This window comes from Macrobrachium rosenbergii, chromosome 3 (genome assembly GCF_040412425.1).
Source record: "Macrobrachium rosenbergii isolate ZJJX-2024 chromosome 3, ASM4041242v1, whole genome shotgun sequence".
Classification (NCBI taxonomy): domain Eukaryota; kingdom Metazoa; phylum Arthropoda; class Malacostraca; order Decapoda; family Palaemonidae; genus Macrobrachium; species Macrobrachium rosenbergii.
In genome coordinates, this window is record NC_089743.1 from 70,587,347 (window position 1) to 70,611,470 (window position 24,124).

The 24,124-nt window shown below is 38.5% G+C and overlaps 1 protein-coding gene across 35 annotated transcripts in view; it reads left to right on the plus strand.

The window, feature by feature from the left end:
* fmt (phosphatase 6 regulatory subunit 1-like protein fmt) overlaps nucleotides 1–24,124 on the plus strand; it is a 253,522-nt gene that overhangs the window by 72,312 nt on the left and 157,086 nt on the right. For all 35 annotated transcript variants that reach the window (XM_067081658.1, XM_067081718.1, XM_067081630.1 and 32 more), the window contains exon 7: nucleotides 12,588–12,757. In XM_067081658.1, coding sequence (XP_066937759.1) covers nucleotides 12,588–12,757 — 170 coding nt within the window. The remainder of the gene's footprint in view (nucleotides 1–12,587; nucleotides 12,758–24,124) is intronic.

The window sequence follows — 24,124 nt, forward strand, 5'->3', positions numbered from 1 at the left end:
AAGATAGTTGTCATCAGGAGATAGATGAAGAAGACAGTTGTCATCAGGGGAAAGATGAAGATAGTTGTCATCAGGAGATCGATGAAAAAGATAGTTGTCACCAGGAGAAAGATGAAAATAGTTGTCTTCAGAAGATAGATGATGAAGATAGTTGTCATCAGGAGATAGATGGAGAAGATAGTTTTCATCAATAGAAAGATCACGAAGATAGTTGTCATTAGGAGATACATGAAGAAGATAGTTGCCATCAGGAGAAAGATCAAGAAGATAGTTATCATCAGGAGAAAGATGAAGAGATAGTTGTTATCAATAGAAAGATCAAGAAGATAGATGTCATTAGGAGATAAATGAAGAGGATAGTTGTCATTAGGAGAAAGATCAAGAAGATATTTGTCATCAGGAGAAAGATCAAGAAGATTGTTTTCACCAGGAGAAAGATCAAGATAGTGTTTGTCAGGAGAAGATGAAGAAGATAGTTGTCATCAGGAGAAAGATGAAGAAGATGGTTGTCATCATGAGAAAGGTCAAGAAGATAGTTTTCATCAGGAGAAAGATGAAGAAGATAGTTGTCATCAGGACGAAGATCAAGAAGATAGTTTTCATCAGGAGAAAGATGAAGAAGATAGTTGTCATTAATAGAAAGTTGAAGATGATAGTTGTCATGAAAGTTGAAGAAGATAGTTGTCATTGGTATAAAAGTTGTCATCAGGAGAAAGAAAAAGATAGTTGTTATTAGGTGAAAGGTTGAGAAGATAGTTGTCATTAGGAGAAAGATCAAGAAGATGGTTGTCATCAAGAGAGAGATGAAGATAGTTGTCATCAAGAGAGAGATGAAGATAGTTGTCATCAGGAGAAAGAAAAAGATAGTTGTTATTAGAGGAAATATCAATAAGGTCGTTGTCATCAGGAGAAAGATCAAGATTTAGTTGTAACCAGGAGAAAGATTGGAATCATGATCTTTAGTTACTTTCAGATGTAAAAGTTGAGAAGAAAGCCCGGAAAATTCTAGGGTACAACAAATACTCATTTACTCTCCTAGTGAGAAGGACAGAAGGATTAGTAGTAGAATAGGAAAGAGCAACCTGATAAGGCAGAGATGATAACCCTTGCCAGAAAAAGTAGTAGGCAAAGCTGTGGTAACAAGTTAAATGAGGGCCACATGAGGACTGTTTTGCACCAAAATCTCTGGCAAAAGAGAGACTGATAGATGACCATTTATTCAAATGGGCCATGCTTGAAGAGTGCAGAGCTAGATTGGAAACTGTTATTAATGGTTGAAATGGAGGTTTATGGACTTTGGTTGGTACCTAGGAGCTTTCACAGAGGGCATTTAAAAAACTGGGCAACTTTCTAATTAAGTCAGAGTTGTCACAGTTGGAACTCAGGTCCAAGCCTCAGTGGACAATGATATGGGAAAAAGCTGCTGTCTCCCTAAGTCGTAGATAAAAGATATAATTTCTGCATAAGAAGAAGATGGAAAAGCTTGCAGTTACTGGAATAGAGGCATTAAGTGAAAGACTATTCCTTGCATTACACCAATAAACACAATCCACCTGCTTATATAAAGGGAAGCTGATGTACATGGTGTCACGATTGTGGCTTCTGCAAGTCAGAAACCCCCTTCCCCTTTTTTTGGATAATCAAGTATGACACAAGCCAAATGTTGAAATTGAAAGTCCAGCTGTTTTTAATTTCTTAAAGAGAGGAAAAATCCTGAGCTTGTCAGCTACCTTATCCAAACGGTTGTTGAACCACACTTGCTGGGATCACAGTGGAGCAATGAGGATCAGTGTATTGTTCAATAACCCTTGCAGTTTTACTAGGACCTCCCAGATCGGGCCAGAGATGAGAGACGCATTGACGTTCAGATTGTCCCATGACTGAATCATCATGTCCATCTTCCAGGCTGCCAGTGGAGATCCCATAACTGCCAAAGAGCCTTGCAAATGCCAATGTACATTGACTATTTTGAGGAAAAACTTGGAGTCTCATGCTCAGTGTTGCTATAACATGTCTGTGGCTCCTGGAACAAACCTGAGCCAAAGATTTTCCACATGATGTTCTCACCGTATGAGGACATTTGTGGTCAATTGGCACAGTGATTCATTGAGTGGGTGCCTGCTAGGTTCTTCAAGCAAGGGATGATAGCTGTGTTGTTGAATGAATCAGACTCTGTCTCTCCAGTGATGATATAAAAACTTTGAGGCCTAGGAAAAGGTCTTCAGATCTAAGGTTAATATGAAGAAGCTTTTCCTCTTGAGACCATGTAAAGGTATTTCCCCATTTACGATGGGGTTAGGTTACAAAAACCCCTCCATTTATTGATTAAAAAAAATGTAAAGTGAAATTAGCCTAGCCCATGCTAGGGTATACAGTACAATGTATACATATACAGTAGCCTAGCTTACACTATGCCAACAGCCTACCATGGTTTTGTGACCATTGATGTATTTTAATACAGCAATTTCCTTATCAGAGATAAAAATGTGTAGGCTATGTGTAAACTATAGACCTAGGCTAGCCCAGGTGTTAACTCATAGTATCCATTTGCAAAAGTCAAATAGGCTATTACAGCTGTATTTAAGATAAAGGTAATGGTAATGAAACTGTTATTTTACTTAGAGAATCCATTTATACTGTATTATATTGTATTGATATATTGTTATCATAATAAGTATACGTGGCGAAAAAGTGATTCTTAGAAACAGCTGATTCAGCCTACTACCGAAAGAATTAGGAAAATTATTTTTGTTGCTAAAAGAAATTAATGTATTAATGGAATTATCATTAGTTTTGAACATAGGTATAAAATGGGTATACAAATGTAAACTAGCATAATTTATTTATGTTAAAAGTAAAATACCTCAGTCACAAAAAACGGCTGTTTCCCGCCGATTCGTTTGTTTCCCATTGTAAACTCTCTCTCTCTCTCTCTCTCTCTCTCTCTCTCTCTCTCTCTCTCTCTCTCTCTGTACATATCCTTTAATGAAATATAAATTACTGTTTCACAAAACATAAAATTACGAACATTCACGACGCCTTTGAATGAGTGCATGCATTCGTAAGTCCATGTTAAATTTTTCTCTCTTTTTTTGCTTTGCTTGTTTACTATACCTTTTTATTACAAGTTTAGTTTATTCTAGGTATGGTTAACACACATGACAGTATACAAGTGAATATTTCATGTCTAATCACCATAAAAACATTTAAAACGCTTATTTCATATACAGGCAGTCAATGGTGGGCTTGGTTAACGGCGATCCAGTTTTACGGGGCTTGTCTAGCGACGAAAATCAACAATTTTCGGTGCTAAAAATCAACAATTTTCGGTGCTGAAAATCAACAATTTTCGGTGCCGAAAATCACCGATTTCCGCTTATCGGCGTCGATAATTGGGTATTGACACTGATACATACCTAACAGAGGTGCCGATAACCAAAAATCGCCAATTTTCAGTTAGCGGCGATTTTCAGTATAGTGTAATTAACACGCTACATTTTCATTGTAGAGCCAAGGGTACCAACCCTTTTTAAAATACTCAAGGGCAAATCTGCCTCCTTTACAGCTTCAGTGTAACGCTCATAATATTAAGCTCCTTAAGTTTAAATAATTAATAGCAACCCCACTGATCAAACTAATAAAATCACCAAATAAGTTTTAATTCTATTTTCCTGAATAGCCTGAAGATAACCAGAAGATTTTATTAAAGTTCTATAAATACCTTGTCCACCGTAATACTCGGATCAGCCTCCGTCCCCCATCTGAGAGTAAACAGAGCCCCCTCCTAAAACCTTTCGCCTGGCACTAATAGTAGGCAGCAGAGGCATAAATCACATAGAACCAGAAAACACAACCACAGGATATAGTCTCAAAGACTTAAGCTTATAATTCTCTACCATCAAATTCAACACGTACCCCACAAACCCACCGACCAGGCTAACAGCCAAAGCAAGCAATTTTATAGGCAGAGTCAAACAAATTATAGTAGGAGCTGGAAATACAAGCCAAGAAACAGCAGCCCCAGCCCTCAACCCAAGTATCGGCCTCTGTTATCAGCGATCTGGTTTTACGGCGCTTATCTAGTGATGATGATAACCAGATTTTCGACACCGATCTCCATTTATTGGCGCTGATCCCCTGTTATCAGCACTGATCCTCAGTTATCGGCGCCAATCCCCGGTTATTGGTGCCGATAACCGGGGACCGGTGCTATTATTGCCAATTTTTGGTTATTGTCACGCTGTTGGGGACGGAACCCCTGCTGATAACCGGGGACTGCCTATGTAGGCAAGACAAAACCCAACAAACGGAAAACCGAAGATGTTACTCTCCGGCTCTGTCTCTGCGAACCTTGGGTATAACAGCCATCGACCAGGCAACATTGAAAATATCGCTTCTCGTCCGATCAGTGAAGTTAGCAATGATTGGGTCAGGTCAGTACTTGGAAGGTGACCTCCTGGATTCTGTTGACATCTAGGAGACGTCTCTCGCATCCATGGTTAGAAACTGGGATTGGTCGGTACTTGGATAACTGACCTCCTAGAAACTAAATGCTGTTGGCGCCTAGGAGACGACTTTCGCATCCATGATTCAACTCTTAGGCTTACAACTGACTGTAGTTTTGCTTGATCCACAACCCAAGGAGAGAATATTATGTGGACCTTAAAACAGTTCTTTTTAGACTTTCAAGAGTCTCAAGATCCAAGATAGACACTCCTTGGTGTGATAGCAATGACACCACGGTAGTGCCATGGTCAACCTAAGGTCCTAGTGTCCTTTCATCTGCTCTATTGCAGTGCAAGTTTTTGAGCAGACAGAACAACATTCAGTACAGTGGCCAACCAGACATCCCAAGTAAGATGGATGTAATTAAACAATTATTTGCCGAAGTCAAGAGATAAGGACATTTGATTTTGGCACCTTCCAGAAATTCATTCAACCTCTGAAGAAGGTTGATCATAGTCCTTCTTTCTTGATTTACTGACGTTGGCGCTGTTCTGTTCTGTCATCTCACACCTTTGAATAAAGTAAGACATCTTTGGTATCCATTTACACCTGAAAGCTTACACCTTTTGTCATTCTGCGTTTCGAAAGTGATCAGTGAGATGGATCATTCCACTTCTATGGTCCTGTGGTGCCAGTGACAGTATGGCGTCTTATGTTGCCTCCGTAAAGACTAGACTTTCAACTCAATACCAACGACTCGTTCGTTAGCTTCGAGTTGGTCTAGAAACTGTGTCCAAATTCTCATTTCTCTTGACTAGTGAGATGATCAAACAAGCGTACCCTGCAACTTCTTGGTGGACATCAGTACATTTCGGACCAGATCTTTTGAGGCCAGGCATTCAGGAAGAACCTTTTGGTCGCGTACTAGGATGGAATGTAATTGTGCAGATAACATTCATTTCCTTTTACCTTGGGATGTTGCCCATAGGTCCTTGGGCTCCTTTTCCTTGGATCCTATGGTGGATGCTCAACAAGTCAAGTAGTTCACCCAGCTCTTGAGGGACAGGTTGCATCTTGCCTAAGGTTTGCCTCCTCCCTTTCTCTTGCGTTCTTTCCTCTTCCAGTCGGCAGAGGAGCAGCAAACGAGCTGTCACGTACTGGACTGGCATGCATGCAGGTGATCTAGATGATTGAGTATCCTATCTATAATGTAGCTCTATTTGGATTAGTAGATGCAAACCCTTTCTTCTCTCTAACAAGGGGAGAGAGGGACTGACTATAAGCAAACCAGTTAGTTATTCTTAGCTTTATAGTCTCCGACACTAGGGGTTCATCCAAACCTTTTTGAATCAAGGATATTACATTCCTTTAATTCGAAATGCGCAGAAGTCTGACGATTGAGCATCTCTCTTGTTCAATAGATCAGAGGTATGGTGTCCTTCCTTTGCTCTTTTATGACCAGGAAGAGAGTACCCAGGTGAGCTGAACGACCAGTCAATTCAGAGATTTACTTGGAATCCCCCCTCCAAAAGTAAGTCTCCCATATGTAAAGACCAAGGGTTTGTATTCATGTAGGAACAAATGACAAATTTTTAAAGCATTAATTTGTATTTTTCCTAACAAACAAACTTGAGGTCTTTACATAAAGGGTCACCTCTTACCACCCCTCATTCTCTTACTTGGGCCAAAAGCTAAACTGCATAGAATTGAATGCACACCAACTTGGTGGGCAGTACTTCCGCCCCTACCTTCGGTAACTGTTACCATAACTACTTGCAAAAGTTTAACAGCTGGATTTCCAGCTCTCTGAAAGTTAATCCCATATGTAAAGACCTCAGGTTTGTTTGTTAGGAAAAATACAAATTACTTTAAAAATGTCATTTCACAATATTGATCTTGCTTGCATTGCAACCATAATGCATATAAAGTTTTATACACATACTTCCACTTCAAGTTACCTTAGGAGTGACTCACTTGTACACCAAAAGCAACCAGAAGGACTTACAAGAAAATAACCTTCTTATTTTAAAAGAAGTGTTACATAGGCCTTGGCATTAATATTAGTAAATGTTACATAGGTTTTGGCATTAATATTAACGAATGTTACATAGGCTTTGCCATTAATATTAATAAATATTTAGATTACAGTCGATCCTCAGCTATTCACGGATTTTTCTGTGGAACATGTCTCCAAATTATTCGCAGAAAATTTACCTATTCAAGGCTTTTTTCATAGAGCAACATTCACTAATTACTGTATTTTCATGTGATATTCGTGAATAAATACATTTTTTAAGATAAAAAAGATTTACTAATTTTCAAATATTAATATTAATGTAAACACAGTAAAATGGATTTTTTTTCAATGCATGTTTAAATATTTAGGTACAGTACTTAGAGAGAGAGAGAGAGAGAGAGAGAGAGAGAGAGAGAGAGAGAGAGACTTATGTCAGCCTTGGGAAAGAAACAGGTTTTTAAGCTTTCCCCTGGTAATAAACCAGTTTTCTCCCCTCCAAATAGTGAACCCTCCCATAGGAGCGACCTCCTTATAGTGAACCCTCCTGTGGCTACAGCTCCCTAAACAGGTTTTCTCACCTCGTTATAGTGCATACAGCTACGCCACTCAGAAATTATGTTGAAATATTAGTAATATTGAAATATTAAAATGATATTCAAGTGTTTTAGGATGATAGTTTAAGGTATATTTAGTGGTTTTTTTATAATAATTTTTAGAGGGGACGTCAAGTATTCATGGATTTTCAGCTATTTGCGGGTGGTTCTGGTCCCTATCCCCTGCAAATACTGGGGGCGTTGACTGTAATAACATCTTCCCAATATAATTTAAATCATTATCATTTATTCTTCAAAGAGCAGGTAATCTCTAAAAATAAATCTTTTAGTAAACAAGATTCCATCTCAGGAGCATTAGATTATTTTTGTTAGGTTTATAGTATATTATTTCACAACATACAGGCAGATTGAACATAGCCTAAACTTTCAAAATTCAAAGGAAACGTTTTATAATTCATAATCCTATTTTGAAAATTTTGCTACGAAAGTTGAGCTTATTAGATCTATTTCTATATGTTGTAGAGGCACTGTAGTTATGATGACCACTTCAAGTAGCAAGTTAAAGTACTGTCATTTATAGCACAGCTAACCTTAGCAGACCATGCTTTGAGCTAAGCATAAGAGATCATACTGTCGACCCCCGGTATTCGCGGGAGATGCGTACCACAACCCTCCCACAAATAGCTAAAATCACCGAATACTTGACACCCCTCTAAAAATGCTTATAACTCACTATTTTGATAGTTCAGACACCAAAAAAAAAAACCTCTAAAAATTCATTTACCTGAGTATTTTAATAGTTTTATGATAAAATTACATTTAGTCACAAAAATTATATGAAAATACAGTACAGGCAGTCCCCAGTTATCGGCGATCCGGTTTTACAGCGCTTGTCTAGTGACGATGATAACTGGATTTTCGGCACTGATATGCGCTGATCCCCCAGTGATTGGTGCTGATCCCCGAGTTATTGGTGCTGATCCCCACTTTTTGGCGGCACTGATCCCCGGTTATCGGCACCGATAACCAGGGGATCCGCGCTATTATCGCCGATTTTCGGTTATCGTCCTGCTGTCGGAAATGGAACCCCTGCCGGTAACCGGGGACTGCCTGTACAGTTATACCCCAAACTTGCACACTCCAAAAATGCTAATAATGCTTATTTCTAGAATTTAAACACTAAATATGACCCTAATCATGCTCCCAAAGTATTAAACTAACTTTTAAATGAAATTAAAGTTACTGTAATTTCATTTAAAAGTTAGCTTATTACATTATCCTTAAAAAAAGAAATAAATGGTTGACATACAAGTATAGGAGAGTGTGAAGATTAGTTTACTGTTTCTCTCTTGCCCTATTCCACCAATCTATTTTTAGAAGTCTTCTCAACCTCATTTTTAAAAACTTCTTTATGCTGTCTGTCTTTGTTTTGAAATGCTCCATGTCTTGTATGTTTAAAAACGGCACATTTACAGTTTGTAGATGGTGCAGGTAAAATTATATAAATTTAAAATTATCTATCTACTATACAGGTAGACATACAGAGAAACAGAATACTTGGGTTGCAGAGAGAGAGAGAGGGAGAGAGAGAGAGAGAGTTGTCATTACTTAAGAGAGTGAAATTTGTTATGAATTGTTACGGACACAGAGAGAGAGAATTACGTAAGAAACCTTTGACCCACTAATCAGCAACACTTCCCCTTCTTTTCATATTAAATTGTCATGTCTGACATCTTTGCCTTTGAGCTTCTTCACAAAAGATGAGGGAAAGATAATTATTTGTTTAAAATATGTATAACATATGAATTTTGTAACTACAGTTATTATTATTATCATTATTATTATTATTATTATTATTATTATTAATAATAATAATAATTGAAAATTAGTACTTATTATTAGGTAAAAAATTTATTTATCATACAAAACAAATAAATGTATACATGTACCATAAAAATTCTCTCATCTCAGTAAAAAGAGAGAGAGAGAGAGAGAGAAATTATTATTTTTATTATTTAATGTTATTTAATTTACACATAAAAGCTTGAAAACTTATAAATTACATAAAAAATTAAACATAAACAATAAACATAAACACTTTTGTAGGGTTTCTCAGTATTTGCAAATGTTCGCATGTATGTGAAAAACTCGTGTATGACAATTATGTTCCATGAAAAGTTCGTGTCTGTGAATTCGCGCAACTCGAATTGCGCAAGTTCAGGGTATTACTGTAATTAGTGATTATTTCTCTATGAAAAATACTGCGAATAGGTGAATTTTCCCTGAATAATGTGTATATATATATGTTCACAGAAAAATCTGCGAATAGGTGAAGCTGCAAATCCAGAACCACGAATAGGCAGGGGTCCACTGTATTAACCCATAGGGAAAAATAATGTTGGTCGTGAATTTACAAACTTATTAAGAATTTGCAAACTTATCAACATGTACGACATTGGAAATGAAAATAAAAAAGTTTAACACTGCTTGGCAGCCAGTATGTTGCGTCATGTTTGAGTACTGTTTGAATTAAGTCGTGCAAAGGAATTCTTTTCCTTTGATGTTTTCTAAGGTAAAAATTATCCCTTTTAGGGAACAAACCTTGCTACCTGAGAATTTTTAACTTCTCACTTGACTTTGAAGCATTATCTTCTGTTCTTGGAGATGAGTTGTTTTCTTGCACTTAGATAGTTGTTATCTCATTGTGTTAGTCGAGTTGGATGTTGACCAATAAAGTGCCAGAGAGAAGTATTATAGTAAGTAGTAGGCTAAGAAAAACACTTGACCACTTTTGATGTCCTGGAAATAAATTTTTTTTCCAGGATTTTTAGCTTTTGCTTTGATGTCCTGGAAATTAATTTTTTCCAGGATTTTTAACTTTTGCCTTCTTTGCAAAATCAATTGGATATGTCTATGAAATCTTGCCTTGCCAAGTTTTTAAATAGGCGTTCGATATACTGGCACTTCAGCTTATTAGGTTTCTTTACTCAGTGGATGTGTTGCCAAGTCCGGGGAAAAAAAGAAAATCCATTTTGTAGTTTGTGTTTTTTGTTTTACAAGTATGTTTGGTTATTTTATCTTGGGTGGCAAAGTTCTGACTGCTATGTACAGTGTAGGTCATATTGTTATGTACATGCTAGAAAATTCTAAGGTTTTTGAGTAAATTGTAATTGCATGTACTATACATGTACTGAACCTGCATTTCATAATATGCATATATGCATTACCCTACTGCAAATCATTGTTAGTCAAATGTGAAAAAGCAATTCCCTACTTGAATTTTTTTTTATGGTGTGAGCATGTGCTCTGAAATTCTAGGCTATGTGGTTTAAAGAAGTGTATGTACTGTACTACAGAATGGGAAATCTTTGTTAATCAAAAGTATAAAAACTGTTCCCTATGATAATTTTTCAAAAGTGAATGCGCCATGCTTCCTTGTTTCCTTGTTAAAGCACGTGCCCTGATATTTTATGATTTGAAGCTAAAATGCATGCAGTCACCTCAGCCTACCACCACCACCCCATGAATTTGGAACATCACTATTTGCTCAAGTACATACCAGTGGAATTTGGTGATTCCAACTCCGACTAAAATGTCCAGTCACCATAACCCATCAGGACCCCTCTATGCTTTTTACACACAATTTATGGTACATATCTGATATAGTTTGCTATTTTGATTGACACTTACTATATTTAATGTAATGTTTATATTTTCTCATCTTCAAGGTAAGGTTCTATTCTGCATTGGGTATTTTTTTTAGTGTGTATGTGTACACATCCACATGTATGTGAACATCACATTAGTAAACACTATACATGCTGTGGTGACCCCCCCCCACCTTCCTCCTTTTACTTGTTCTCTCTGGTACTGTATATCTATCAACATTTATTAAATTCAGTACCGTATTCAAATTGATACAGTAGTGTAGTGTTACATGTACGTACATGTATAAAAATGGCTGTGTGTGTGTAAGTATGTAGCATAACACTGAAATGCATTGAGTGCTTTCAACCAAACTTGGTATACATATGTCTTACTATCTAGAGAATAATACTGTGTCGGGTAAGACGTCACTAGCATCAAAGGGGGTTGGGATGGTAAGGGCTTTCCTGAAACGGGGCTGGCTCTGTCCATAGTCTTAGTAACTAAATAAACTCTACAGGCATATCATACCTCATTTTGGTATACATATGAACTTACTATCTAGAAAAGAGTACTGTGGGATAAGACATCACTGGAACCAAAGTGGGTTGGTGGTGGGAAGGGAGTGACATGTAAAAATAACTAAACAACAGCTATTAGTGTTTAATCCATAGTTTTCGAGATTGCTGAGATGAATAGTGACACTCGCGATGCCCTTTAAGTCTGAGTTCAGCCATAGGAAGGGGTGGTTTAGAAGGGATGAAAAATAAAATGTCAAATGACAGATATTAGTGTCTAATCCATACTTTTGAAGTCACTGAGATGAATAGTGACACTCCTGATGCCCTTTAAGTCCAAGTTCATCCCCGATAGGAATGGGTGTGAGAAGGGGTAAAATATAAAACATCAAAAATGCTGAGCAATGTAATTGAAGCAACTATTTTAACAGGAATGGGAGAGACTGTGAGAGAGAGTGAGAGGGAGAGGAAGTGAGAGAGTAGAGGGGTATTAGGGATGAGAGAGAGAGAGAGAGAGAGGGAATGTTAGGGAGGAGAAATAGGGAACAAGTGAGGGAGAGTTTTTGTAAGGTAATCAAACACTACTAGGTTCTTTAATGATTTAATTATAAATTTAAATGTAATGATTACTGAATTAGGCAATACAGTAGTTTAGTCTTATGCTTTAAAACTCCTAATTACATATACCCACTGCTGGGTATGATGATACTGTCAAGCAATAATGTCCTGCCATTCACTAAAATATAACCCAGTGCTTTGAGATAGGAGGTGAAAGAGTGCGCCTAAAACCCAGAGTGCAGCATGTCAGCCTACTATGCAAGAATTTAATTTTTTTTTAATAATTTGAAGATAGGATTTTTGAGCTCTCCTGCGAAGCTCTAAGAGTGAATTTTTGTTTTACTGAAATTCAAAAAACAGTTAGCGGTACTCACTGACCACTTGTATTTTCTTTGGCATCAGACACTTGTTCCCAAATATGCAGTCATGAAAATTGGACAACCATATGTGAAAACAACTAAAAAGTAACACTGATGCAGTGCCAGTGAACAAAAATGGAATGATCACTAAAAAAATAAAGGCACTGCACAAAATATTTGGTTATAGCATTCCTGGGGAGATTAACAAAGTTTAACAGTAGTTACACAGAAAGAGTAATTTGGCTGTCATCTGTAGGACTGGTTATGCACAGTAGAAATTTCTCAGTCTTGATTGATACAAATAAGTTTGAGTGGGTATATACTTTTCCATGGAAATAAAATGAATGGGCTTACTGTGAAACAAATATTTTTAAAATTTTGATGTGAATCCAAAGCTGGCTTTTGGAAATTGTGGTCTGTTCATTTATTTATGTGGAATATTGCACATCCTATTTGCTTTGCAAATTACTTTCATTGTTTTCTTTTTCAGTGGTTGAATGGCAGCCATTTAGTTGAAAGATTAGTAGAAAGGTTATCACCTGATGCTGACCCAGAAGAACACTCAAGTGCCGATAATTTATTATGTGAAATAAGTACCTCTTGTAGAGATGTTGGTAGTGACAGCTGTCAAACTAATCCTCTACTTTTATCATTAGAAAGGTAAGTGAAAATAATTTCAGTGAATGTTCAAATTTATTTAGAAATGGTCTCAAACTTTTGGCATAATCAGAGGTATCTGGGAGATTTTATTCTTTCACCTTGAAAATCAAGGTGAAGGTAGGTAAAGAGGTGAGGAGTGAGTGTGTTAGTTTATTAAGATGAGCAAAAAAATAACAAAAAAGAAGGGTTTGACCAAGAGCAAAGTAGATACTTGAGAGAAATGATTTTTGGTAAAGTTGTAGCAAGTTTAGCAAGTGTATTCTTAGTCAGATTGTATATATTATTAGTCACCTTGGTGTGGCTGATGAGAATTGGATTATTTTTGTAACATCTCATGCTTTTTTTCCTAATCAGATGGTTACTGATGAATGTTCCCATGTTACTGGATTCATGTCTGTCTCTCTAGTGTAACAGTGTTTTTATATAGTTATTTAATTTCAGTTACTTTATTCTGGTACACCGTAGTGTACAGTTATTAGCTTGCTTCTCTTACTCATGACTTGAATTTGTTGTCATATACAGCGGCACCTCTACTTAGTGGATTTGGTTACTTAATGGACTCGTCCAAGTCTAATAAAAATGACAAAGATACTTTGTATTTACCTGAGAATTCCAGCAAGTACGATAGTGTTATTGGACAGTAGGCTGTCTTTCTTATTTGTGCTGGCGAGGGTGGAGGGTGAATGAATGAACAAACTCTTTCATGTTGACTGCCTCTTTTCTGGCTATACCTGTGTGGGTGGATAGTGAACAAACACATGCACACACATGACCAATGTGTTTCAGGGCATATGCACAATTATGCATACCCTACACATATTCTTTAGAGATAGTGGATATGGTATCAGTGAGTCATTCAGTATGTTTCTTAGACATACTTTATGTTGAGTTTGGATTTCCAAGATGACAGACAGGCAGCCTAAAAGGTATTTTTTTTTTAAGATATCATCCATAAAATAATTGAAATGACAATTTATATTTTTTATCACAAGTCTCTCATGTATCATGTACTGTAGTCTATTTTATATGTCAAATTTGGGAATATGAATCAACTGTTAAAAAAAGTTATGGCAGGTGACAGCTTGCATGCTGGTTAAAGTTAAGTATACCTTAGTTTTACCAGACCACTGAGCTGGTGCTCAGGTCTCCAACAGGCAACTGCTTTGACTTGTGTATGTTTAGCGAGTCTTCAACAGCTCACTTGATCCACCCAGAATGTGCAGTTTCCTTTTTTCAATTCTAAATATTTTCAGTGAAGATTTGATATTTTCATTTGTTGAATGAATTTAAAACTGTTTCTTCCTGGTCGACTTTTTCTTTGATGATGGAGAATATTTGCTGCAGGAGAGTGTTTCCAACAATTATGAGAATACCCTATCCTTTGTGTAGGATGGAACTAAGGAAGCTTATTGTACTTTTTATAGTTTTCAGAAGAAAGCTACTGGTTTACCTCACATTTAGTAAATTTTTGTGCATTGGATATTTTGGTATTTTATTGTTGTGAGTTTAGTGGGACCAGCAAGTTCTAACTGGTTAATAGTGCAGCTTTTACTGCCTTTATTTGTACTGTATTATGGCTTAGTAGTTAAGATTAATTGTGTACTTCAGTTACTTTCTTTTTCTAATTTAAAGTTTTATTATCAATTTTATTTTTGTTTTAGGTTAAAAAGCAGTTTCCGTTGTTACTGTTCTTTGGATTACCCAATGTTATTACATTCAGATTCTGGATTATAAGTGATTTCTCGTCCCAAGTCTTTCTAAGTTGCTCTGCTGCTCCTTCCTTTACTAATCATGAAGCTGTGGAAAGTTCTACTATCCAGTAGAACTTTCCAACAAGTAAAAAATGCGCCAAAGTTTCTTCAGCGCAGTCTAAGTTTTCTGTAGAGTACAATGCTGTATGAAACTCTCAGCCGCAGCCATGAAACTTTTCAGCCACAGCCCGGTGGTGGCCTGCATTGTTGGCACTGATAGCAGTGCCAGATGCATGATCATGGCTAACTTTGACCTTAAATAAAATAAAAACTACTAAGGCTAGAGGGCTGCAATTTGGATGTTTGATGATTGGAGGGAGGATGATCAACATACCAATTTGCAGCCCTCTAGCCTCAGTAGTGTTTTAAGATCTGAGGGTGAATAGAAGAAGTGTGGACAGACAGACAGAAAGCCATTTCAATAGTTTTCCTTTACAGAAAACTAAAAACGACTGATGCTTCAAAATACAGCACTGGGGCACTGAGAAGCAACACAATGTTTCTACACCTTAGCTCTTTTTTTTGGCACATCCAATTCATATGCGATTTATTGTTGTGCAAGGAAATTTTTTTTATGGTTGACTGGCAAAATTGTGTTCCATAGTGCGACCAGTGCCCTGTTAGCAGATGAGGTAGAGAAGTGTCTCTAAAGGCCAAGCATTTGGTAGCCATACTCAGATGACCTCCTTTCCTTGCATACTGGTAAACAATTTTGATAGGAGGGACCTAGTAAAAAAAAGGATGCACTGCACCGAGTTTTGTGCATTAGACCTTAGAAATTTCTGCTTGAAAAGTTTTTGGACCAGCTCAGTAAGATTGGGACTTGAAACCAAGTACCCCATACCAAACCACTTCCTTTTGCTTCCTTTTAGCATTGCCTGTGTCAAGGAAGAGGAGAGTCTTATTCTGTGGCCAGTCAACATAAAGTACTTATATTTTCATAGTATGTGATTCTTTAGGAAAGTTTAGCAACTATTCGTTTTGACATGGAGTGCAAAGTCAGTGGCGTTACCAGTTTGAAAACTGCTTTCCATCTGACATACAAAGTTACCAAGCACTGGGTCACACAAATTTTTAAATAGGCAACTGCTTGGTAGTACCATTGCTCTTGGTATTATCCTGTCAAAGAATACAGGTGCATAGTTTTTTTACCATTAATGTATTTTTATACAGCAACTTGCTTCTCGGTTGTTACCATATTGTATTACCATACACAAGATAAAAATGTGTAGGCTGTGTGTGAACTATAGACTTAGGGCTGGCCCATAGTATCCATTTGCAAAAGTCAAATTAGACTATTTCAAAATTGTTATTTTACTCACAAAATCCATTTAAACTGTATTTTTATATATGATATATTATTGTAATATCTATAAAAAATAACAATCATCCCACCTGTGGCAAAAAAGTGATTCTCAGAATCAGCTGATTCAGCCTTCTACCAAAAGAATTAGGAAAATAATTGTTTTAGTTGCTACAAGAAGTGAATGTATTAATGGAATTATTATTATTAATTTTGAACATAAATGTAAAATGGGTATACAAAAGGTAAAATGATGTACAGTACTATATGTTAAAAGCAAAATCAATTAAATCCTTCACAATCACAAAACAGCTGTTTCCCTCCAATTCGTTTGTTTATCAATGTAAATTCTCTCTCTCTCTCTCTCTCTCTCTCTCTCTCTCTCTCTCTCTCTCTCTCTCTCTCTCCTCTCTCTCTCTCTCTCTCTCTCTCTCTCTCTCTCTCTCTCTCTCTCTCTCTCTCTCTCTCTCTCTCTCTCTCTCTCTCTCTCTCTCTCTCTCTCTCTCTCTCTCTCTCTCTCTCTCTCCATTTAATGAAATATGAATTACTCTATCACAAGCATGAAACAAACTCCAAGAAGTTCACGATGCCATCAAATGAGTGTGTGCATACGTGTTACAATTTTTTTTTTTTTTGCTTTGCTTGATTTACTGTACCTTTTTATTACAAGTTAGTTTATTCTAAGTATGATTAGCACACACCACAGTAAACAAGAGAATAATTCATCTCTAATTACCATAAAATATTTAAAATGCTTATTTCATATGTAGGCAAGACAAAACCCAACAGGCTGTACCAAGTTCACCGACGGCATGAAATGGTGTTTGCATAGTATGTACCCTGCTTGATTTACTGTACCTTTTTATTACAAGTTTAGTTTATTCTATAGTGTATTCTAAGTATGATTAGCACACACAACAGTAAACAAGAGAATAATTCATCTCTAATCACCGTAAAATATTTAAAATGCTTATTTCATATGTAGGCAAGACAAAACCCAACGGGCTGTACCAAGTTCACCGACGGCATGGAATTGAGTGTTTGCATAGTACGTATCCTGCAGGCTTGATTGCATTTATAATTTGGTATATAAAACTAAAAAAAAAAATGAGAAAATGCAGTCAAAATATAAACAAGACTACATTAGCATAAAATATAAGCAAAATAGTGTAAGAGTGTGTGTGCGTTACTTTATTAGGCTTTAATGTAAACATGCCTTATTCTCTCTCTCTCTCTCTCTCTCTCTCTCTCTCTCTCTCTCTCTCTCTCTCTCTCTCTCTCCATTACTGTACATGCATATCCTTTAATGAAATATGAATTACTGTATCATAAACATATAATATGAATTGCTGTTTCATAAACAGTAAACTCCAAGAAACTCATGACGCCATCATACGCTGCTGCCTGTGCGTGCTGTGCGCAAAATTTAAAATATTATCAGTATTGCTTCGTAACTTCGGAACCATCGGAACTGCTAACCCCATCGCAAACTCGATTTTTCATAAAATGAAACATTGTAAATGGGGAAATACCTGTATGCTTTTGACGTAGCTTAATATGGTGGCATTCAGTAAGGCTAGATTTACCTAATAGTGTAATTGTTTTAACGTATCCAATGAATCAGAGCTATGCATTCCTGCTTTCCTTACAAGATTTTTTTTCAGTTTGGTTTTTATGGTCTCACAGAGGTCCCTTATGGAAGCTCAAATTATTCTTAGGAGATAGCATTCAGTAGTTAAGTTCATTCTATTTTAGATCTAAATTACCAATAAGATAGGTTGAATCTGCTTTGGTTGTTGTTTTAAGTCAGGAGATCACTTTTGTCTTCACGGTAGACTTCCTTTTAACCCCTTTTCCGACTTCCTTCAGAAAGTCAGCTTTCCAGAGTACTACCTGTCACCTATAAGAGTAGTGAATTGCCGTTTCATACATTAGTAGCCTCAATTTGTATCCCAAGGTCTTTCTTTGCATTAAGCTTGGGTCTCTGGCTTATCAAATATGATTCCCTGTATCCTGGAGTCAGGGGGTTTGATTGCTACTCTTAATCTTTATTGTTCTCAGATACTTTATCTTGGAATTTTAACAGCCATTTCCCTCCCATTGTAGTTGCTATTTGGGCTGTATTATAAGTAAAATAATGGATTTGTAGTGATGCAAACAAAACATATTTTTTCATTAAACTTATGATGTTAATACATATTGGCAGTCTCCTGACCTCACTGATTTCTTGCTGCTGGAGACCTAGTTTGTTTTCTATGCCTCAGATGTCTGCTGCCTCATCACTGCCAGAATGTGTCTGTTGGGAAGAATTATAAATTTTTCTTGTTTAAGTGTGAAAATTTGTAACCAATTTCTGAAACTAAAACAAATCCTGAAACTATATATTGCAGGAGTAATCATTGTTAGAAACATTTGTTTTGAATAAGCATGATAAGCACACATGTTTTTCCTTAGTATCATTACCCTGCATGTACTGATCAGTCTATTAATGCTATGAACATGCCTATTAACCTCTTCCTTCTTTCCCCCCTTTGGTTCAAGTTAGGAAGAGTAAGGATATTCAGTTCCTTTTGTTTCTTATACTGACTGTTTTACATTCCGTAACTGCAGAAAAGCAGGTGTTGCACCCCCATCAATAATGTGTTCTCTCATGCCCAGTAGTTTTGATTAAAATACAGTACTTTCTCTCCCGTTTCAGTTATGGTTGAGTTTCATCCATGTTGCCGATGCACGATAATTTATAATCATTAGCAGCTTGAACATTGTTTCCGCAGCCTCAGCTACAACTTGCAATTTAAATTTAGCAGTATATTCCTTGCCGATCTTTTATCCATACTGAATAAAGTATAATGTGAAAATATATCAGTCCTATTCTACTTAACTTCATTTGTACTCTAACTACAGTAATTGCTTATTACCATACTATGGTTGAAATACAAACAAAACGGCTGTTGTTATCTGATTCGGTGATAAGCAAAACAACAGTTTCTCGTTCAGTTGTTTATGACTGCACGCATTTACGCAAGAGTATAACACTACTAACAATACTTTTATTATTCTCTGTTACTTTTTTTAACTAGAAGATTGGGTAAAGAGATGGAGGAAAAGAAGTTGGTCTATTGTAATTTGGTCTCTCTCGCTGCCTGATTGTATGCTGCTGAATGTGCCCGCGTGAAATTTAAAAATATTTTCTAAATATTGTCGTATCGGTATTAATTGCTTACCCCATTGCAAAATCAAATTATCGTAAGGCGAATTATTGTAACTTACGCACTACCTGAATATTTTAATAGTTCTAATGCTTCACACTTAGAAGATATGACTGGGGGTTTGGGAGATCTGATAATTGATTTGGCTTCCCCGTTTTTTTTGGGAGGGTTCGTTGTCGTCGTCATGTCTCCTTCCACATAAAAGGTTTCGTGAGTCGTCTTCAGAGTCTCGTTCCTCTTCTCCTGCAGCTGCTCTTCGTTTGTGCAGTCACGCCCGTGCCGAACCCGTTTTTGCTTCTCCTAGAGCTGCTATAAACCTTCTCGCTACCTCAGATCTGTTCTTCCATTAAGGCACACATACGTGCTCCTTCTGACGTGTCCGACGTTCCACGCCCAGTTCCTGACTCCCGTGTTGCAGTACTTGCGGGCAGAGATACTTCCTCTAGGATCCCCAAATCTACAGACCGAAGTTCTACACGAGATCTCTTATTTCTCCTTGTCCTGTTCAAGGTGCAAGCATTCAAGTCCATAGGAAGGACGACAAGGCCCCCATCAAGCCCTTCACTGTTGCATAACCTTCCAAGGCCTTCATCTCCACATCATCGTTCACATTCACGTTCCCCTAGAAGGGACAGTGATCAGCATTCTCGTTCATTCAGCCATGACCATGATCCTTGCTCTCATTCACAGGTCTGTGACCGAGCTTCACGTAACGCAAGTCCTGCTTGGCCTCGTAACAAATTATGATACCCATCTCGCAATCAGCGCTCTTGTTCACATGTCTGTGACCGTGATACGTGCTCTTGTTCACACAACCATGACCGGTTTTCATGTAACAGGAGTCCCACACAGCCTCATAACCAATCACGACGTTCATCATCCCATCGTAATTCTTGTTCCCATTCCCGTGGATGGGATTGAGATCAAGACAAAGTTACATCTCATTCTTCAGATGTACAGGCCCCCAAGAAGGTCTTAGGTCTCGAATGAGCCTACACTCCAGTGATAAGTAAGGACATTTTGACTTCCCTTGACTTAGCCAACAGGCCGGATTGTGACCAGGAGGTGGAGGATGCAGACCATCAAGAATTTTTTACTACCTACACTGTAGTTGATCTCATTTGTGGGTGTAACGACTTAGCGCGGGAGACTGAGGCAACCAGTTCAGATTTATCATCGGATGTCAAAGCCTTGCTAGGGCTTAAGAAAGAGGCAAAGACACATCTAGGTTTGCCATGCTCTAAACATGCTGGCGGCATTCTTAACCAGGTGAATTCTCGTCTCTGGACAGGATAATTCGCTGCGTACCAGCAGGTCTTTCAAAGTGCTACCTCCACCTCTTCCCTGGTATAAATGGTTTTACACAACCCCAGTTGTTGCACTGCAGCCTAGACAAGTTGATCTAGACCTTGTTCGTCTAGGCCCAGGAATATCTTTAGACAAAAAGCAGAGGACCTATCCTTCACTTTTCAGGAAGCTGCTACCTTGGAGTCAACTGCTTCATCGGCTTTCCAGGCTGTTCATGGCTTGACCTGTGGTCAACGGCATGGGCGAAGATCTCTTCCACTGCTATGGGTGACTCTGAAGAAAAGCCCCCTTCATTAGGCTGTTACAGTCTGCTGGAAGAAAGACCATCTCTTACTTGACTCACTTAACAGCTAACATGTGGGCCAACTGGTTGCTTAAAATAAGGGATGCTACCCTCTCTAAGTTCTCGAGATTTTTCAATACAGATTCGTCTTAGCCTTGAGGAATGGAGATATTTTAAGTTCATCATCACTCCTAAGGACCAGCTTGATTCCACAGTCAACAGACGTAGAGTGGATAATAATGACCGACTAGTGCATCAAGCTGTCTCAAAAGTATAAGATCATTCTCATGCTGACACTTCTAAACCCAGACCTCAAACATCTTTCGTTTCCCCTAAGAAATCTCAAGTTCTGACAGGGCTGCGCAAACTTCGTCAACCCTCTCAATCTCCAGCCAAGAAAACTCAGCAACGGTGTCCTGAATTCACTTGGTTAAGAATGCCACCAGCATGTTTAGAGCATGGCATTCCTAGAGATGCCTTCGCCTCATTCGTAGGTCTTAGCAAGCCTTTAATACCTGAAGATAAATCCAAATTGGTTGCCACAGTCTCCTCCACTAAGTTGTTACACTCACAAATGAGATCAACGACTTCAGAGTAGGCAGTCAAAAAAGAAAAAGCCAGAACACTATGGGGAGTTAGCCAAGATGGAGGAAAGGAGGAGGGCACAGCCGATCTGCCTTAACCCATCCCAGCTACAACACATCAGTTTCCTTTAACCCAGGTAACTAAAAGAGGGGTGGCTTGAGGTGGGCCACATGCGTTAAGACTGCAGGTTTGTTAGTTATGAAAAATACAAATTGATTTAAAATTTGTCATTTGTTCATATCCAGAACAAACCTTTGGTCTTAACGTAAGGGAAACTTACGCTTGGAGGGAGGATAGAGAAAGCCTCTGAAGCAACTGGAGACCTCCAGATTGTCCCAAGGATGTTGAAGGGCATCCTCTGCCACAGTCCAAGGACCTGGAACGACTGAGCAAAATATCTCTAGATTTGTGTTGTGTCTGGTTGCAAAAAGGTCTACTGATGGCCTTTCCACTCCTTCCTGATGCAGTGACCACTCTGTTTCCAGAACCTGACCCCAACACTGGTGAAGACTTGTGGGGCCATTGAAAGGCCGAAGCAAAGAACTTTGAATTGGTAAACTATATCTCCTAGACTGAAGCAAAGAGATTTTCGGGAAGATTGATGGATTGACATCGGGAAATATGCATCCTTGAGATCTATTGTGAGCATGAAGTCATTCTCCTTGGTGGCTTGAAGAACTGTGCAAGGTGTTTCCATTTTGAACCAAGTCTTCCTGATGAAAAGGTTGAGAGTCGACAGGTTTATTACTGGTCTCCAATCGCCCGATGCTTTGGGAATCAGAAAGACAAGGCTGTAGAATCCTGGAGATGGGTCCTTCGCAATTTCCAGGGCTCCTTTTTCCATTGTTTTCCTCATTTCCTTTTGGAGAGCTAGATGCTTCTGCAAACCTTGAGAGTAAATCGATTGGTGAAGTGGACTCAGAGAGTGGGACAGAAAACTTGAAGGGGGAGTAGACATTGAATAGTCTCCAGCCGTGAAGAGATAGGGACCCTACTGACTGGTGAAACCTCTTGATGTCCGGTTGGCATAGAAGGTTGTGCCAAAGAGGAATCTCTCTCTGTGCTTCTGTCAGTAAGGCTAGTAGATCAGGGTACTATCCTGCATATGGCCACAAGGGAGCTATAAGGGTCATTCTGAGGTTCTGAGAAATCATCACTCTGTTGATACTTGGCAGGTTAGATTGTCCCAAGGATGTTGAAGGGCATCCTCTGCCTTGGCCTAGGGATCTGAAATGACCAAACAAAATACCTCTAGATTTTTTGTTGTGTCTGGTCACAAAAAGGTCTACTGATGGCCTTTCCCCTTAGATGAAGTAACCTTTCTGCCACTTCCTGATGTAGTAACCTCTCTGTTTCCAGAACCTGACCCTGATGACTCAGCTTGTTCCTCTTGCCTGGGATGTATCTGGCTGAGAGATCCACAGAGTGAGAGACCACCCACTGGTGCAATTGTACTGTCAAGTCGTGAAGAAGAGGAGGTGAGGAAAATGATGGAAAAACGAACTGTGGAGATTGTGAAGGATCCATCGCCAGGACTTTACAGCTGTGTCTTTTTGGTTCCCAAAGCATCGGGCGATTAGAGACCAGTAATAGACCTTTTGACTCTCAACCTTTTCATTAGGAAGACTTGGTTCAGAATGGAAACACCTTTGCACGGTTCTTCAAGCCATCAGGGAGAACAACAAAGACAAAGAGGATGATGATGATGAAGACAAAGATGGAGATGAGGATGGGGATCTACAAAGTCTTTTCTTAGATTCCAGTAATTCTGTATGGCGGAACTTCTTCATAAAGAATGAAGAAAAAGCCAGAACACTAGCACTTTGAACAGGACGAGGAAGAGAAATAACAGAGATCTCTTGTGGAGAAGTCTGATCTTTAGATTTCGGGATCCTGGAGGAAGTATCTTTGTCCATAAGTACTGCAGCATGGGAGTCAGGAACTGGGTGTGGAATGTCATACATGGCAGAAGGAACACATATGTTGGCATAGACGTCTAGATTGTCCCAAGGATGTTGAAGGGCGTCTTCTGCCACAGACAAAGGATCTGGAATGACTGAACAAAGTACCGCTAGTGTTTTGTTGTGTCTGGTCGCAAGAAGGTCTTCCTGATGCAGTGACCACTCTGTTCCCAGAACCTGACCCCAAATACTCAAAGTTTGTCTGCCACCATGTTCTTCTTGCCTGGGCTCACGTCTGTGACTATGCAGCAGTCACGTCTGAGTGAAACCATGTTCATCCAAGGGGACTTTGACTGCAATCTTCTTAGAGCGTCCAGCATCCATTTCCGGTAACGACCATGTCCGAATGAACTAGATCGTTCTCCAAGATTTACGACCATCGTCGAATGAGTGACGGTCTTTCATGACCATGTTCATCCAGATTCTACAACCGTGTCTTTCTGGTCCCCAAAGCATTGGGCAGTTGGAGACCAGTAATAGACCTGTCAACTCGACCTTTTCATCAGGAAGACTCGGTTCAAAATGGAAACACCTTGCACAGTTCTTCAAGCCATCAAGGAGAACGACTTCATGCTCACAATAGATCTCAATGAGGCATATTTCCAGATTCCAATCCATCAGTCTTCCTTGGAAGTTTCTTTGCTTCAGTCTGGGAGAGATAGTTCACCAATTCAAGGTTCTTTGCTTCAGCCTTTCAATGGCCCCACAAGTCTTCACTAGAGTGTTCACCCTAGTTTGACATGGGCTCATTCTCAGGGAATACGAATGTTAAGATACCTTGACTACTGGCTAGCCCTGGCAAGTTTGTGGGTAAAGCTAATCCAAGACAGGGATTGTCTTCTTCAGTTTTGCTACGACTTAGGCATCATGATAAACATGGAAAAGTCAAACCTCATGCCCAGTCATGGACTGACAACTGAACAAGGTTGGTAGCTAACGTGAGTTTTGTTGTTTCCTACAATTACAG